The sequence below is a fragment of the Salmo salar genome, chromosome 23 (assembly GCF_965601325.2).
Source record: "Salmo salar chromosome 23, fSalSal1, whole genome shotgun sequence".
Lineage (NCBI taxonomy): Eukaryota > Metazoa > Chordata > Actinopteri > Salmoniformes > Salmonidae > Salmo > Salmo salar.
This window is the reverse complement of record NC_138313.1, coordinates 37626279-37643804: the sequence shown is the minus strand read 5'-3', so window position 1 is coordinate 37643804 and position 17526 is coordinate 37626279. Positions and strand designations below refer to the sequence as shown.

Genomic DNA, 17526 nt, shown 5'->3' with positions numbered 1-17526 from the left:
GCGCCTACAGATTAAGCAAGCTTGAAATCATTTGGACATGGGTTGTGCACGACTCATTGGGGTTTATTATTTTTATTTCTTTTGATGTGGTGCTTTGAAAATGTAATAATACACATCTTGAACCTTATGTATGTTGCCTTGGTGGAGTCATTTACTGTTTCAATTTAATTTAATGCATGGGAAAGCATATCCTTATACAATAACAAAAATCTATCATAATTCCATCTGAAGTTAATACCCTATTTGTCATCACCTTAGATAGTTTACAATAGGGATTCTTATTGGAGATGTCCTTCTCACCTAACATCCCATGCTGTTGAGATACTCTACGTAAGTTAATATCGTGAGAGTCAAATTCGAGCCTGGTGAGAGGGTTACATACATATTACCTCAATTACCTCGATTAACCTGTACCCCCACACGTTGACTCGGTACCGGTACCCCCTGTATATTGCCTCGTTATTGTTATTTTATTGTGTTACTTTGTATTTTATATATTATATTGTATTTGTTTTATTTAAATTTGTTTTGTATATATTTTCTTACTTACAAAAAAAAATGCATTGTTGGTTAATTAAGGGCTTGTCAGTAAACATTTCACAGTAAGGTCTTTACCTTCACAATAACATTTGATTTGATTTGAATTTGGTACACTGTCCAAAAATGGCACCCTATCCCCTATAAAGTGTACTACTTTGACCACAGCGCTACGAGTGCACATTGTAGGGACAAGGTTCAATTTAAGACGCAGCCTTGGTCTCACAGCATTTCTCTACATGCCTCAGATGTTGAGTTATAGAATTAGGGAGAGGAGATGACTGTATCCACAGTTATCCACTTATTTTAACCAAATAGGATTCCTACAATGGTCCTCACATTACTGTCTACCATGGTCCCCAGATTACTGTCTACCATGTTCCTCACAATACTGTCTACCATGGTCCCCAGATTACTGTCTACCATGGTCCCCAGATTACTGTCTACCATGGTCCCCAGATTACTGTCTACCATGTTCCTCACAATACTGTCTACCGTGGACCCCAGATTACTGTCTACCATGGTCCCCAGATTACTTTCTACCATGGTCCCCAGATTACTTTCTACCATGGTCCCCACATTACTGCCTAGCATGGTCCCCAGATTACTTTCTACCATGGTCCCCACATTACTGCCTAGCATGGTCCCCAGATTACTTTCTACCATGGTCCCCACATTACTGCCTAGCATGGTCCCCAGATTACTGTCTACCATGGTCCCCACATTACTGTGTAACATGTTCCTCACATTACTGTCTACCATGGTCCCCACATTACTGTCTACCATGGTCCCCACATTACTGTCTACCATGGTCTCCACATTACTGTCTACCATGGTCCCCACATTACTGTCTACCATGTTCCTCGCAATACTGTCTACCATGGTCCCCACATTACTGTCTACCATGGTCCCCACATTACTGTCTACCATGTTCCTCACAATACTGTCTACCATGGTCCCCACATTACTGTCTACCATGTTCCTCACAATACTGTCTACCATGGTCCCCACATTACTGTCTACCATGGTCCCCACATTACTGTGTAACATGTTCCTCACATTACTGTCTACCATGGTCCCCACATTACTGTCTACCATGGTCCCCACATTACTGTCTACCATGGTCCCCACATTACTGTGTAACATGTTCCTCACATTACTGTCTACCATGGTCCCCACATTACTGTCTACCATGGTCCCCACATTACTGTCTACCATGGTCCCCACATTACTCTCTACCATGGTCCCCGCATTACTGTCTACCATGTTCCTAGCAATACTGTCTACCATGTTCCTCACATTACTGTCTACCATGGTCCCCACATTACTGTCTACCATGGTCCCCACATTACTGTCTACCATGGTCCCCACATTACTGTATACCATGGTCCCCACATTACTGTCTACCATGTTCCTCGCAATACTGTCTACCATGGTCCCCACATTACTGTCTACCATGGTCCCCACATTACTGTCTACCATGGTCCCCACATTACTGTCTACCATGTTCCTCACAATACTGTCTACCATGGTCCCCACATTACAGTCTACCATGGTCCCCACATTACTGTCTACCATGTTCCTCACAATACCGTCTACCATGGTCCCCACATTACTGTCTACCATGTTCCTCACAATACTGTCTACCATGGTCCCCACATTACTGTCTACCATGGTCCCCACAATACTGTCTACCATGGTCCCCACATTACTGTCTACCATGGTCCCCACATTACTGTCTACCATGGTCCCCACATTACTGTCTACCATGGTCCCCACATTACTGTCTACCATGGTCCCCACATTACTGTCTACCATGTTCCTCACAATACTGTCTACCATGGTCCCCACATTAGGCTCCACCTCCTTCCCTGCAGTTAGTCACCGGCTCTTAAGCATTCGTTACAGAAATCACTTAATGCCGGTTGACGGAAGCTAGTTGCTCTCGACTCCCAGGTGCCAGTTAATTTGTCTGTGTTGTCTCTGGTTATCTGGGTCTCTGTAAGCCCTGTTGTCCTCGTAAGCCCCCTGTCTGTCTGTCTCTCTCTCCCCTGGTATCACTGTGTATCTTTTATGCTAAAAGAACCCAGGGCTGATTCTGTGTTCCTGCCAGCTCTAATCTCAGTTAATGTTGTTCTTACTTCAGCCCACAGTTCCTCACCACTCCTCTCCCAACCCAAGTGTTTATTTGTTGAAATCAGGTGTCAACCGCCTACCATCTCACCGCGCGCACGCGCACACACACACACACACACACACACTTGCAGCAGTGGCTGTAGAGGAGAAACAACAACACCAGAGCCAGTCTACAAGCTGTTCCAGCTGTTTCCCTGTGTTGTGTGCTTTGATCTGTGCCTGATGATGTTCATAGACAGGCTCAGCAGCAGCTCCTGTCCTCATCTACACCTCTCCTTCTGTTACCCACCTCCCCTCCACTTGCTGGGCTGCTGGGAGATGGCTTTGTTAGCTGTGTGTGGGCCACGTCCGTTCTCACCGACACTGTAGTTGACATATACTGTAGCCTTTACTATAGAACCCATGTTTTACACATGTAATAAAACCCATGTTAGCATTTAGTTGGACAGTGTACATGTAACCGATGTGAAATGGCTAGTTAGTTAGCGGTGGTGCGCGCTAATAGCGTTTCAATCAGTGACGTCACTCGCTCTGAGACTTGAAGTAGGGTTTCCCCTTGCGTTGCAAGGGCCGCGCCTTTTGTGGCGCGATGGGTAACGATGCTTCGTGGGGTGTCAGTTGTTGATGTGTGCAAGGGTCCCTGGTTCGAGCCCAGGTTGGGGCGAAGAGAGGGACGGAACCTACACTGTTACATATACCATGTGTATCCTGTACATAATAATACAACTAATAAAACTAATGTTTGACACATACTATAGAACCAACATTGACCCATACTATAGAACCCATAATGACCCATACTATAGAACCAACATTGACCCATACTGTAGAACCAACATTGACCCATACTATAGAACCGATGTTGACCCATACTTTAGAACCCATAATGACCCATACTATAGAACCCATGTTGACCCATTCTATAGAACCCATGTTGACCCATACTATAGAACCCATGTTGACCCATACTATAGAACCAACGTTGACCCATACTATAGAACCCATGTTGACCCATACTAAAGAACCCATGTTGACCCATACTAAAGAAACCATGTTGACCCATACTATAGAGCCCATGTTGACCCATACTATAGAACCAACATTGACCCATACCATAGAACCCATGTTGACCCATACTATGGAACCCATGTTGACCTGTACTATAGAACCCATGTTGACCTGTACTATAGAACCCATGTTGTCCCATACCATAGAACCAACATTGACCCATACTATAGAACCCATGTTGACCCATACTATAGAACCCATGTTGACCCATACTATAGAACCCATAATGACCCATACTATAGAACCCATGTTGACCCATACTATAGAACCCATGTTGACCCATACTATAGAACCCATGTTGACCCATGCTGTAGAACCATTGTTTGGCACTTTGGGATGTTTCACACCAACCAAAACACCTCTTTGGTGGTCATATTAGGAAACTGTAGTCCTCTCTCTACCATCTGACTCAGTTTAGCTTTAAAAGATTGTAGACCTCCACAAGTCTGGTTCATCCTGGGGAGCAATTTCCAAATGCCTGAAGGTACCACGTTCATCTGTACAAACAATAGTACGCAAGTATAAACACCATGGGACCAGGCAGCCGTCATACCGCTCAGGAAGGAGATGCGTTCTGTCTCCTAGAGATGAACGTACTTTGGTGCGAAAATCATTCCCAGAACAACATCAAAGGACCTTGTGAAGATGCTGGAGGAAACAGGTAGAAAGGTATCCATATCCACAGCAAAACAAGTCCTACATCGACATAACCTGAAAGACCACTCAGCAAGGAAGAAGCCACTGCTCCAAAACCGCCATAAAAAAGCCAGACTACGGTTTGCAACTGCACATGGGGACAAAGATCGTACTTTTTGGAGAAATGTCCTCTGGTCTGATGAAACAAAAATGTAACCGTTTGGCCATAATGACCATCGTTGTGTTTGGAGGAAAAAGGGGGATGCTTGCAAGCTGAAGAACACCCTCCCAACTGTGAAGCACGGGGGTGGCAGCATCATGTTGTGGGGGTGCTTTGCTGCAGGAGGGACTGGTGCACTTCACAAAATAGATGGCATCATGAGGCAGGAAAGGTCAAGGTATTGGAGTGGCCATCACAAAGCCCTGACCTCAATCCCATAGAACATTTGTGGGCAGAACTGAAAAAGCATGTGTGAGCAAGGAGGGCTACAAACCTGATTCAGTTACACCAGCTCTGTCAGTAGGAATGGGCCAAAATTCACCCAACTTATTGTGGGAAGCTTGTGGAAGGCTACCCGAAACGTTTGACCCAAGTTAAACAATTTCAAGGCAATGCTACCAAATACTAATTGAGTGTATGTAAACTTCTGACCCACTGGGAATGTGATGAAAGAAATAAAAGCTGAAATAAATCATTCTCTCTGCTATTATTCTGACATTTCACATTCTTAAAATAAAGTGGGGATCCTAACTGACCTAAGACAGGGAATTCTTCCTAGGATTAAATGTCAGGATTTGTGAAAAACTGAGTCTAAATGTATTTGGCTAAGGTGTATTTAAACTTCCGACTTCAACCGTATCTTATTGAGCTATTTATAACTTGTCAGAAATGTCCAGATCTACTAGCTTATGTCAGCTAACGTTTTTTATTAAGGTTTTTAGCCCATATTGTTGTAATTTTTTTGTCACTTAAATATCACATGAATACACATTAGACATGGCAAAATGGATAGAATTGCAAGAAAATTAGCTTCAAATGGGAAAATATTCTTTGCACCCCATGACAAAATGTATAGAATTGTAGGAAATAAACTTTAAACCTGGAACATATTCTCTCCACCAACAAGAGGGGTGTGAAAAGTTTGTTTCATTAACAGTGCTTGTGCCCATAGAAATAGACGTGGCGCGTGCACACGCAGAGGGGTGGCGCGGGATGTTTCCCAATGCTGGAAGGGGGTCCCCGAGTGAAAGTTTGGGAACCCCTTGGTTAAGCAATCCTTGCATTCACATACCCCTATAGTTCTTTCATGTTATAAACTGAAGCTAGCAAAGTCTACTTCCCTCTCAGACTAGCGGTGAGTTTCCAAAACATTGGTAGTACTAAGATCCCATTTCATCCATTGCCTAACAATGGACTTAAGATGGTCTTAGTGCTACAAAGGTTTTGGAAACTCAACCAAGATTAGCTCATGATGCTCATCTGAATGGTGACCTAACCTGTTCTATCTCTCCATGCTCCTCTTTGTGTCCCAGGTATGATAGGGATTTGAAGCCCAGCAGCAGCTCTCCCTCTATGGAGGAGGATGAGGGCTTCAGTGACTGGACCCAGCGGCTGGAGAGACGCAGGCAGCAGGCCCAGCGCATGGAGGAGCTCAGTCAGGCCACAGAGGAGCAGGACCAGAGGCCCCTGAACGGTGCCGCAAAGCCCTCCACACCACATACCCTCTTTGGCTCAGCCACCCCCACCACATCCACCTCTCGCCAGCAGAGTCACAAGGCAGAAGTGGAGGATGAAGAGGAGAAGAAGTGGGGAAGAAAGGAAAGTGAGAGGAAAGGGAGGGAGCGAGAGGAGGAGGTGGTTAGAGAAGAGAGGGAGAGAGAAGAGGAGGCAGAGAAACAGAGGCAGGAGCAGATGAGAGTGCTGAAGAAGAGAGAGGAGGACCAAAGACTTGATGCTGGGGAGAAGGTACTCTTTAGCATTACTGATTTAAAAATATATATATATTATAGGCAAATATGTGATTAACTAAGAAAATTAAAATTATGAATATGATTATTCAAAAATGTATGTCGTTGAAATAGTCAACTTTGGAGATGTTAAATGTTCTTTGCAACTCCAGGTGAAAGAGAAGAGCAAAGAGGTGAAGGTCTCGTACACATCCAAAGTCATCCTGCATACAGAGGCAAAGCATGGCAACGGAGACACAGCTGGGGAGAAAGTGACATCATACATGGTCAAAACCAAACTAAGGGCTCCCAGGTAAATAATGGCGTATTATGGTATATGGATATGTCTCACCAGACCTGCTTCCAAATTCAGTTACATGGCAAGCAAATCACATCGCAATTCACATTGTAACTCCCTAGATGTTTCACATTCTAAACCATCAGGATGGTGAAAACTCTCTTCACATCCTCCTCCTCTATATATCCACCTTTGTTCCTCCATGCAGTCATCCTCCATCTCTCCCTCCATCTCTCCCAGGGCTGTGGTACGAATGGCAGCGGCAGAGGTTGAGGAGGAGGCCATCTTGGAGACAGAGGCCAAGCTGGAGAAGATCCGACGGAGCCATGCGGAGAAGGAAAACCAGGAGCTTGAGCAGCTCAAACACAAGCAGGCTGAGGCCGAGCAGGAGCTAGAGGAGCTGAAGAGGAGGAGGGAGGAGAGACGCCAGGTCAGGAAGGAGGAGGAGCGCAGGAGCAGAGAGGAGGAGCAACAGCGTCTAGCCAAGGAGGAGGTGATGGTCAAATACTTTGTAGACATATTATGATGCCCACGACCTTAAGATACACACACAGAAATAGATTAAATGGTGATGGGCATTCCGAGTCTTTTCATTGAGCCGGATCATTTGGCTCAGTTCACCTAAAAGAGCCCTTCATTTAGCTCCCAAATGGCTCTTTGTTCAGTAGTGCTTAAAAATGTACTTAGAAGCATGAAAAAGTAGTCCAACTCGAAATTCCTCTGCTCCTTCCTCTGCTGCTTGGTCCTGGAATGGTGGGTGATTCTGTCACACACTTCTTTGTCTTCTGACGATATTGCGAAATCGTCGTCGGAAAAGGTAGACCAATACGCAGCAGGTATGCGGTTGTTCATTTTGAACATTTAATTAAATCAAAAACAACAAACAAGAAAACGAACGATCTACTGACAGTCTGCAAGGCACAAGGCTAACACAGAACAATCACCCACAAATAACAAACACAAACACACCCTAATATATGGGACTCTCAATCAAAGGCAGATAGACAACACCTGCCTTCAACTGAGAGTCCCAACCCCAATTAACCAAACATAGAAACAGACATACTAGACTAAACATAGAATACCTGAAAACCAAACAGTGCCCAAAAACCCCGGAATACTTAAACCAAATGCCCCTTCAACAAAACACACCACCCCGAACTACATAAAACGAATTCCCTCTGCCACGTCCTGACCAAACTACAATACCAATTAACCTTATACTGGCCAGGACGTGACAGTACCCCCCCTTAAAGGTGCTAACCCCGGAAGCACCTTAACAAAAATAACCCAGAGCAACACCAAAAAGAAAAATTCCCCCTTACTAAAGGGAGGGAAGAGAGGGTGGCTGCCGTCAACGACGGCACTGTGCTACACCCCCCCTCCCCAACCCACCTATTTCTGGAGGTGGCTCCGGCTCAGGCCGTTCCAGGCTGTCGGGGCAGTCTGGGCAGTCTGGCAACTCGGGACAGTCTGGGCAGTCTGGCAACTCGGAACAGTCTGGGCAGTCTGGCAACTCGGGATAGTCTGGGCAGTCTGGCAACTCGGGACAGTCTGGGCAGTCTGGCAACCTGGGACAGTCTGGGCAGTCTGGCAACTCGGGACAGTCTGGGCAGTCTGGCAACTCGGGACAGTCTGGGCAGTCTGGGCAGTCTGGCCACTCCGGCAGTTCAGCGCAGTCTGGCCACTCCGGCAGTTCAGCGCAGTCTGGCCACTCCGGCAGTTCAGCGCAGTCTGGCCACTCCGGCAGTTCAGCGCAGTCTGGCCACTCCGGCAGTTCAGCGCAGTCTGGCCACTCCGGCAGTTCAGCGCAGTCTGGCCACTCCGACGACTGTTGACTGGCGGGCAGCTCTGATGACGACTGTTGACTGGCGGGCAGCTCTGATGACGACTGTTGACTGGCGGGCAGCTCTGATGACGACTGTTGACTGGCGGGCAGCTCTGATGACGACTGTTGACTGGCGGGCAGCTCCGGTGACTGTTGACTGGCGTGGCTGGGTTTACGCACTTGAAGGCTAGTGCGGGGAGCGGGAACAGGACGAGTCGGACTGGGTTGACGCACTTCCGGGTCCGCACGAGAGACAGGAGCTGGAAATCCAGGGCTATGGAGGCGCACAGTCGGTCTTGATCTTACCTCCTGCACAACCCGTCTTGGCTGGATGGAACTAGTAGCCCTGTACGAGCGGGGTGCTGGTACAGGGCAGACTGGGCTGTGCAGGGGCCTGATGGTAGCCGTGCGTAGAGCGGGAGTTGGGTAGCCTGGTCCTCGGAGGCGTACCGGCGACCAGATGCGCTGCGCGGGCATCCTCCTACCAGGCTGGATGCCCGCTCTAGCACGGCACCTGCGAGGGGCTGGAACAACGCGCACCGGACTGTGCGTGCGTATGGGTGAGATGTTTCGCTGAGGAGCGCACTATGGCGCTCTCCACCCCATACGCTCCTCCATATAACCACGGGTAGCTGGCTTCCGGCTCTTCCTATGCCTAGCCAAACTACCCGTGTGCCCCCCCAAAAAAAATTCTTGGGGGTGCCTCTCGTGCTTCACCCTCAGCGCGTCCATGGCCTCGTACCTCCGCCTCTCTGCCTTGGCTGCCTCAATTTCCCACTGCGGGCGGCGATAATCCCCAGCCTGGTGCCAAGGTCCGGCCCCGTCCAGCACTTCCTCCCAGGTACACTTCTACCGCCAGTCCAACTCGAAATTCCTCTGCTCCTTCCTCTGCTGCTTGGTCCTGGAATGGTGGGTGATTCTGTCACACACTTCTTTGTCTTCTGACGATATTGCGAAATCGTCGTCGGAAAAGGTAGACCAATACGCAGCAGGTATGCGGTTGTTCATTTTGAACATTTAATTAAATCAAAAACAACAAACAAGAAAACGAACGATCTACTGACAGTCTGCAAGGCACAAGGCTAACACAGAACAATCACCCACAAATAACAAACACAAACACACCCTAATATATGGGACTCTCAATCAAAGGCAGATAGACAACACCTGCCTTCAACTGAGAGTCCCAACCCCAATTAACCAAACATAGAAACAGACATACTAGACTAAACATAGAATACCTGAAAACCAAACAGTGCCCAAAAACCCCGGAATACTTAAACCAAATGCCCCTTCAACAAAACACACCACCCCGAACCACATAAAACGAATACCCTCTGCCACGTCCTGACCAAACTACAATACCAATTAACCTTATACTGGCCAGGACGTGACAGAAATTGTGAATGTAAACCGTAAAATCTGCCTTCTATTATGTCCGATCGTGAAATGTGAGTTCATATACATTTTTACCTGACCAAATTATTAGATCGCCTGCCAATAAAATGACAATAATTTTTTTAAGCACTGCAAAAATGTGCATGGACCTGAATGAGGTGCTCTCCCACTATCTATTGTTCCTGTAGTGAGAATGTCCTTCAGGGAATATTTTTTACAAGTTATCTGCAGATAATCATTGTCTGGCTCTTTCACCGATTTAATTTCCACCAAAAAGATCTGTTTAAAAAGAGTTGTTCATTCACAAATGACCCATCACTATGTTAAACACATACATCACACATGCAAAAGGAGCTTTAAATCAGCTAAGCAGCTATTATTATCTTATGTGTTATTTTTTATTGAACCTTTAATTAACTAGGCAAGTCAGTTAAGAACAAATTCTTATTTACAATGGCCTACCAAAAGGCAAAAGGCCTCCTGCGGGGATGGGGGCTGGGATTTAAAATTTAAATAAATTGTAAAGCCTAAGGCCATAAGATATACAACAGCTGAATGTAGCACTCACTAAATGAGCCACCCCTTTGCCTTATAAGCTCTCCAACAGGAGCCTATTATACATTATAATGTAGCTATTATCACATGTGGTACACTCTTAGAAAAAAATGTGCTATCTAGAACCTAAAAGGGTTTTCAGGCTGTCCCCGTAGGAGAACCCTTTGAATAACCCTGATTGGTTCCTTGTAGAACCCTTTTAGTTCCAGGTAAAACCCTTTCAGGTTCTATTGGGAAACCTTTCCACAGAAGGTTCTACACTGAACACAAAAGGGGTACCTGAAACCATAAAGGGTTCTACCTGGAACCAAACAATCTTCTCCTATGTGGACAGCCAAAGAAACCCTTTTGGAACCCTTTTAACTAAGTGCAGACAATTGTCTTCTCATCTTGGGCAATACTGAACCATTGTGTCTTCATGTACAGGAGGAGAAGAGGAGGATGAAGGAGGACATAGAGAGGAGGAGGATGGAGGCAGCAGAGCGGATGAAGAGCCTCAGTACCTCCAGCGTGGACGGAGAGGAGATGTTTAGCCCGCTCAGTCCCAAAGGCTCCATCTACAAGGTAGCTAACGTGTCTGTTTCCTCTGTCTATGTAGCCATGGTTTGTCGTCATTGACCATGGTCATATACGACAAGTACTGTTCTTATGATATGATAATGATACCTTTGTTTTCAGTATTTTTCCCCCAAAATAAATTGCTCAAAAAGACTAAAATGTGATTTTATACCATCTTTACAGCCATTGTGTTCAGTTTTAAGCCTGTAAGTTGCATGTGTGTGTTTTAAATGTCAGAATTTGCCACAGTCTCCACCACAATGCTTGTAGTGTGATCAGGTCACACACATTTACAAATGGGTTTGCGATCTGTGTTGGCGTTTGTGTGTGTGTGTGTGTGTGTGAGACGTGCAGCTTTGAAGTCGATCAGTATTCACTGTTTTGTGTCAATTACCACCAGGTCTATGTCTGTGTGATGTTAATTTGCTCTGACAGCATGTCTCTACATACATACTGTACCTCCATTCCAATGAATGACAAAGGCAGAGACCATACTATGTCATAGTTTTTCAGCCCATGGACAAACGGTCGCTCTGACAGCCTGTGTTTACACTGTTCTGTGTTACTGTCCTTAACTCCTTCCACCTCGCTCTGTAAAAAGTAGGGTAGTAAGTCATTCACTTAGTTAATATACAGATATTCTGTATACAGATACAGATATACTGGCGGCAGGTAGCCTAGTGGTTAGATTGAATCCCCGAGCTGACAAGGTAAAAATCTGTTGTTCTGTCCCTGAATAAGGCAGTTAACCCACTGTTCCCCGGTAGGCTGTCATTGTAAATAAGAATTTGTTCTCAACTGACTTGCCTAGTTAAATAAAAGCTCAATTTTTAAAAATTATAATAATAAAAAATGTGTTTCCATGGGTTGATTTGTGTGGATTTTAGCATTTACACTGCATGGCATGTTGTGAAGTGTTGAGTAGTGTACTGTACTCCTGCTTCTTGTATCATTTCATTAGACTTGTTGCCTGTCAGATACATTCAACAGGATTCATAATCCACTCAGATCCCATTAGGATATGTAGCCTAATCACAGTTACTGGCTTTGTGTTCTGCCAGGAGACTCCAGTAAGGGCCCTAGATAACCTTTTAGAGCTGGATGTCATTTCTAACACCCCAACCCTATGAGCTTGCTTTATGAGCCTGGCTCAACTCTGACTTTAATATATCAGTCAGATCATTGAGATAGCTAATTACATTTTTACAACCAGATGCATATATAATGTAGCTCTCATCTGTCATAAATGCACTCGCTGCATGAAGCATTCAGTCGCCTAATCGTCTCCTTGACAGGCAACAAGTTCAGCTACTAATAATATTATGTTTCCATCCACTATCTCTTTAATATTACGTTTCCATCCACTATCTCTTTAATATTACGTTTCCATCCACTATCTCTTTAATATTAAGTTTCCATCCACTATCTCTTATTTTCACTTTCTAACCCGACTGTACAGGGCTATGTGGTGATGGGGTTGCTGTGGTGGTGTCCTTGGGCCTTCGTCCTTAGTGCTGTCATGAGATTCCCTCTGATTATGTGTGTAATTTTAGAGAGAGAATGAATAGATTTTGACAGGAGAAAATACATGCTCTGTGAGTTGGGGTCAACATGCTGTGCTATTTGATTCAGGTTCAGGGCTGAACAGTGAACAGTAACATAAGGGATCCTTCTGTGTGGGAGGAACCAGAGCTTGGTGCTGGATCCTTTGAACTATGACCTCTTTGGCAAGCAAGGGTAAAGGACAGGACATTATGACCCTGCCTCAAACTAGAACCCCTCTCATACAAATATTAGTGTTTTGATTAATGATTAACCTAAGACTTGTAATCCCAAACACATTTTCTTTACTATGATTCAGTCTGTAATGCAGTAAATACACAGATTCAAGGTAAGGAATGGGTTTTGGGAGCCTTCCCACACCCTGATTTCATTATAACTATGCCTGCAGTAAACCTTGGATTAAGGCAGAGTTAGCTTGAATCTCTCTCTGGTAATATAAACGGACAGATACAGGCAGATGGAGACGGTTGATAAAGACCAGTAGAACATTGCTCTGTTTGACTTGGAAGAGATCTCTACTGCATCAGGCTAAATCCAGGGCTGTGATTAGCATCACATTGATCATGAGAATCCAGTCTGACAATTCTAGAAGTCATGGAACACTTCACTGTTCTATTCTAATTCCAAAACAATCCCCTTCAACATCCTCCTCATCTTTTTCAGATCACAGAGAGAACGGAATCCTTGAACCGATCCCTAAAGAAAAGGTGAGGCATTTTCACAATGACACAAAGCAAACAAACAATTCCACACCCTAAGTTGTTTAAATTGTACTCTCACAGTTTCTTTCTAAATCTTGGTTGCAACTTGAAGTTGACCAAAGTCCCACTGGGTCCCCCTGAGGAAGCCTGGATGGAGAGGTGCTATCTATGGCAGAACAGCAGTTATGCCGGCTAAATGGCTGGTGTGTAAAAGTAAACATAGAAAAAGAGGGCCAGTGGTGACCTCTAAACCTCTCTCAGTGCATCACCTTTGTCAACCTGGGTGATTTATGGCTTGGTTAACTCTGACCAGATGTGGGGGCTGGTGCCTGGGCTGGCTGGGTTCTCTCTGGTGGCTGGTGAGCTATAGCTCTGGACTGTGGGACTGCGGTGTGGCTCCATGCAGTCTGACCACAGTAGTCAGTTATCAGTGGTAAAAAGCTCTGAACAGTTGGAGTAGTAGAGGCCAGGTCCGGGTTAAATGAATATGGAGAGTGTGAATGAAAACAGGGCGTAATAACGACTTTATCATCCAGGTGCAGGTTTGAGATCTGAAGAATTGAGTGTGACATCATGTTTTAATCTAGGACGGGGAAGAGTTTAGTGACAGTCCTTTGATGTGGGTGTTACGCACCCGTGTTGATGTGTGTAAAAACACTATTAGACCAAATCAAAGCATTCTGGAGAAGAAGTTATGGGTGACAGACAGACGCTTCCTTCGCCCTTTTACTTATAACATCCTTCTCTCATGCAGTTAGAAAGCATGACATCATTTAGCCAAGCCAATTTGAACGTCTTTGCAGAGCAAAAGACCCTCCAAATAAAGATTTGTGGGCCGTTTATCATGTTAAAACAATCCTGCCATGCCTAAAGAAGCTATTTAATTTTCAAACTAGCCAGCCCTATCAGGCTAATGGCTCATGCCTTACATGGGAGTTCTCTTACTAATATAAGTAGCTTTGGGGTCCATTTTGAAATGCAGGGAATAAGCTCACCATTTTCAGATGTACCCACCTGATTTGTTTTTGTTATTATTGTATATGTCTGACTTTAGCTCTGTGTAGTGGGTTTTAGGCAGCTGGTGGTGTGTGTGTGTGTGTGTGTGTGTGTGTGTGTGTGTGTGTGTGTGTGTGTGTGTGTGTGTGTGTGTGTGTGTGTGTGTGTGTGTGTGTAGGGGTCCTTCACACAGGTTCCCACTGTGGTCAGCGAACAAGCCTCATATTGGGCCTGATAGACAGTGTTGACAGAAGTCCCTGCAAGAGGCCATGCAATCCCATCCCCTGTCTAATTGCAGTGCAGATTCAAATGGCTCATTTTACCAAGGGGGTGTATCCCCACACTGGGCAAAAACTAGTTGAATCAACTTTGTTTCTACATCATTTCAGCCCAAAGATTATATGTGATGACGTTGAATCAACGTTGAAAACTGACAATTTGAAAAAAGTCATCGACGTAAGAGAATTTTGTCTGTTTTTCACCCAACTTTTATCTTAAATTTAAAAACATGGTGGAATTTTTTGTTGATTTCACATTGAATTCACAGAAGTTGACAACTTAAACAAATGTAAATCAAAACTAGACATTGAACTGACGTCTGTCCCCAGTAGGATATTTCAATAGGGGAGTGAAAGGATGATCCGTGCTCACTTGCAGGCCTGTTGCCAGTCAGATGAGATAGTAAAACGTTATTGTTTTTCTTCCCCCAACCATTTGTCTTCCTGTGTTGTATTTCACGCTCCTCTGACTGAGTGTCTTTATTTTGGATACAGCAACAGCTTCAAGAAGACACAGCCCCCTGTTCTCCTCGCCAAGATCGATGACAGGCTGGAGCAATACACCACCGCCATTGAGGTTAGCTCCCACCTTGTTTCTGCCCCTCCCTCCGTCCCGACAGACAGAGGCCCCATTGGTGGGGGCTGTGATGAAGGATTTCATATGGTGACTATTCAGCCAGACTTCTCTGCCTCTCCATAGGTGACACACTGTGTCAGTCTCACACATACATAGTTATACTATACCTCAGCCTCAGACTCATATCAACCTTAGTAACCATGTTTCCATCCAACCTTTTTATGTGAGTAAAGTACATGTCGGATAAAACATATCATGACAGGCCTGACGGACACAGCAAATTTGTCTGCAAACTTTCCAAATGTCAACCAAACAAAATACGCTAGATAAGGTGGGATCTTTTTGTGTATGTAAAATTAATTATACGAGAAATGGCTATGGAAACGCCTTTATGCGCAAATATTGATATAATAACCATCATATCGAAGTAAACTTGGAGTCACGCGATGATATGTTTTGTGGTTGTCCCACTCTGACTCGTTGGGAAAGCATGCAGTTTTTTGGGGCTGCTGTAGAGTCAGATGAACTTCACAGAGTCATGAAAGTGCACATTGATGAGCTTGATGCTCCTTTCCAATAAATATCGAGAGTCTTATTCTGGGGACATGATGATCAATGATTGACTGTAGGCTATACTCGCACTGTAGACCAGAGCGGGCACATTTGCTACATAATTCAATATTTTCTACCGACAAAACAATTAGTAGAGTTGAACATGCGATGGAAACCCATTTAACTTGTATGTTTTATTCGGTACACGGGAATTAAACTGCTAAAAATATTTGTATGTGCACTATGTCATCACGCTCAGCCTTTTATCTGCAACGTCAGTTTGATAGATACACCCCTCTGGTGGGATTTTAGAATATTTGCGTGAAAATTGGTCAACAACTGTATGGAAACCTGTCAGTGTCAGTGTTCACACATCAAAGTCAGTCACATGGCCTTAGTCAGGCCCAGTCCGTCAAACCATCTGTCTACTCTATAATTTGGGAGAGGATTGATGGGCACTTGAGGCTAGGCTGAGCTTGCTTTCTCATCTCCTGAGTGGTGCCTGAGTCATACTATAAGTACATGGGAGTAGTTGTGTGTGTGAGGCCCTCCTACTGCTCTCCCATGAAGTCCCTATTGCATCATCAGATCACTAGCATGCCATGCTTACTTTGTTTCTAGACTTTGTTACTCATTGTGTCTAGCTATGTTATGCTGTTCTTTATGCAATAGGGTGGGTCTAATCCTGAATACTGATTGGTTAAAACTGCGTTCCAGCCGGTGTCTATTCCACAAGTTACCACCGGCTAACTCCATGACGTTAAAATGCCTATTTACTCTGTTTCATCTGACTGTGCAATCCACTGTCTCATCAGCCCAGCCAAGCAATTTATAAACTTGATCTCCACTATAAAAAGCATCTAGACATTATCTCACATTTCTTTTAGACTTTTTAAGTGAGCAAGCTTAATAAATATGCTTTTTGATCTGGAATTCTGTTATATGCAAATTCCATGCAAATGGACAATAAAGTATATTGTATCGTTCTGTTGTGTAGTACTCCCAGGAGGTCAAGGCAACCAAACAGGGCCTGACGGACATCCCCATGTCGCCTGAGCCAGTGTCCTCCAAGAAGAACTTGTTTGAGGCTGGAGAGGCCTGGAACCAGAGCCCGGCCAAAGGCACACCACCCAAGGCAAGGAAACACACCCATAACGTTACATACACATGAATGAAAAAGTCAAAGAAGTCTAAGTCATTTTGCACCATCGCCAACGACTGAACATTACACCCAACAACATAAATAGAACTTTACGGATACAAAACGTGAATGCTCTTTACATTCAGTAGCTGCCTGGAGTTATACTGTAGACTAGAGACACAGAAATCTACCTAGCTCTCGTTCAAAAGACATTTACACATTATGCAGATGTCTAATTATACCTGTCCCAATGCTACTCTCCATGCTCTTCATGCTTCTTTCCATGATCTCACACCTTTGTCACAGCCCCCTCTCTCCTCTATGTTTTTAATTACTGTATCCCATTCATCGTGTGCAGGCCAGGGTCCTTTGAAATAACCAGAAAGGAATGGCAGCTTGACCCCGGGGTGAGAGGAATAACAAACAGCATGCAAGCCACGGCGGTATAGATCTGAGACCCTTAGGCTGTTGTTTATTTTAACTCTCTACCACAAATGTGTGGTTTCCCCCCATCCCGGGTATTCCATAGCATGTACAGATGTAGGATCCTAATTTGAGCCAGGTTGCTACTGCAGGAAAAAAAATTGCAGCAACAGGAAATGTGAATTATTATGTGGATTAAAACTAATGTACATTATTGTAGGGGCTAATACATTTTTTTCATAAGGGAAAATCATGTCTGAAATTTCAAAGTAGAAATTACAAACTTCAGAAGCCTTTTTAAACCTCAAATATACTACAAGTTTTACATTTCCTG

General features: G+C 44.6%; 1 protein-coding gene across 3 annotated transcripts in view; it reads left to right on the top strand.

Annotated features, from left to right (window-relative positions):
* LOC106584524 (uncharacterized) overlaps positions 1–17526 on the top strand; it is a 41399-nt gene that overhangs the window by 15360 nt on the left and 8513 nt on the right. For 2 of the 3 annotated variants that reach the window (XM_082968094.1, XM_014169926.3), the window contains exons 3-9: positions 5911–6343; positions 6498–6637; positions 6863–7115; positions 10830–10967; positions 13188–13231; positions 14995–15163; positions 16626–16763. In XM_082968094.1, the coding sequence (XP_082824220.1) occupies positions 5911–6343; positions 6498–6637; positions 6863–7115; positions 10830–10967; positions 13188–13231; positions 14995–15163; positions 16626–16763 (1315 nt within the window). The remainder of the gene's footprint in view (positions 1–5910; positions 6344–6497; positions 6638–6862; positions 7116–10829; positions 10968–13187; positions 13232–14994; positions 15164–16625; positions 16764–17526) is intronic. The other variant, XM_045706336.2, reaches the window with a different exon arrangement.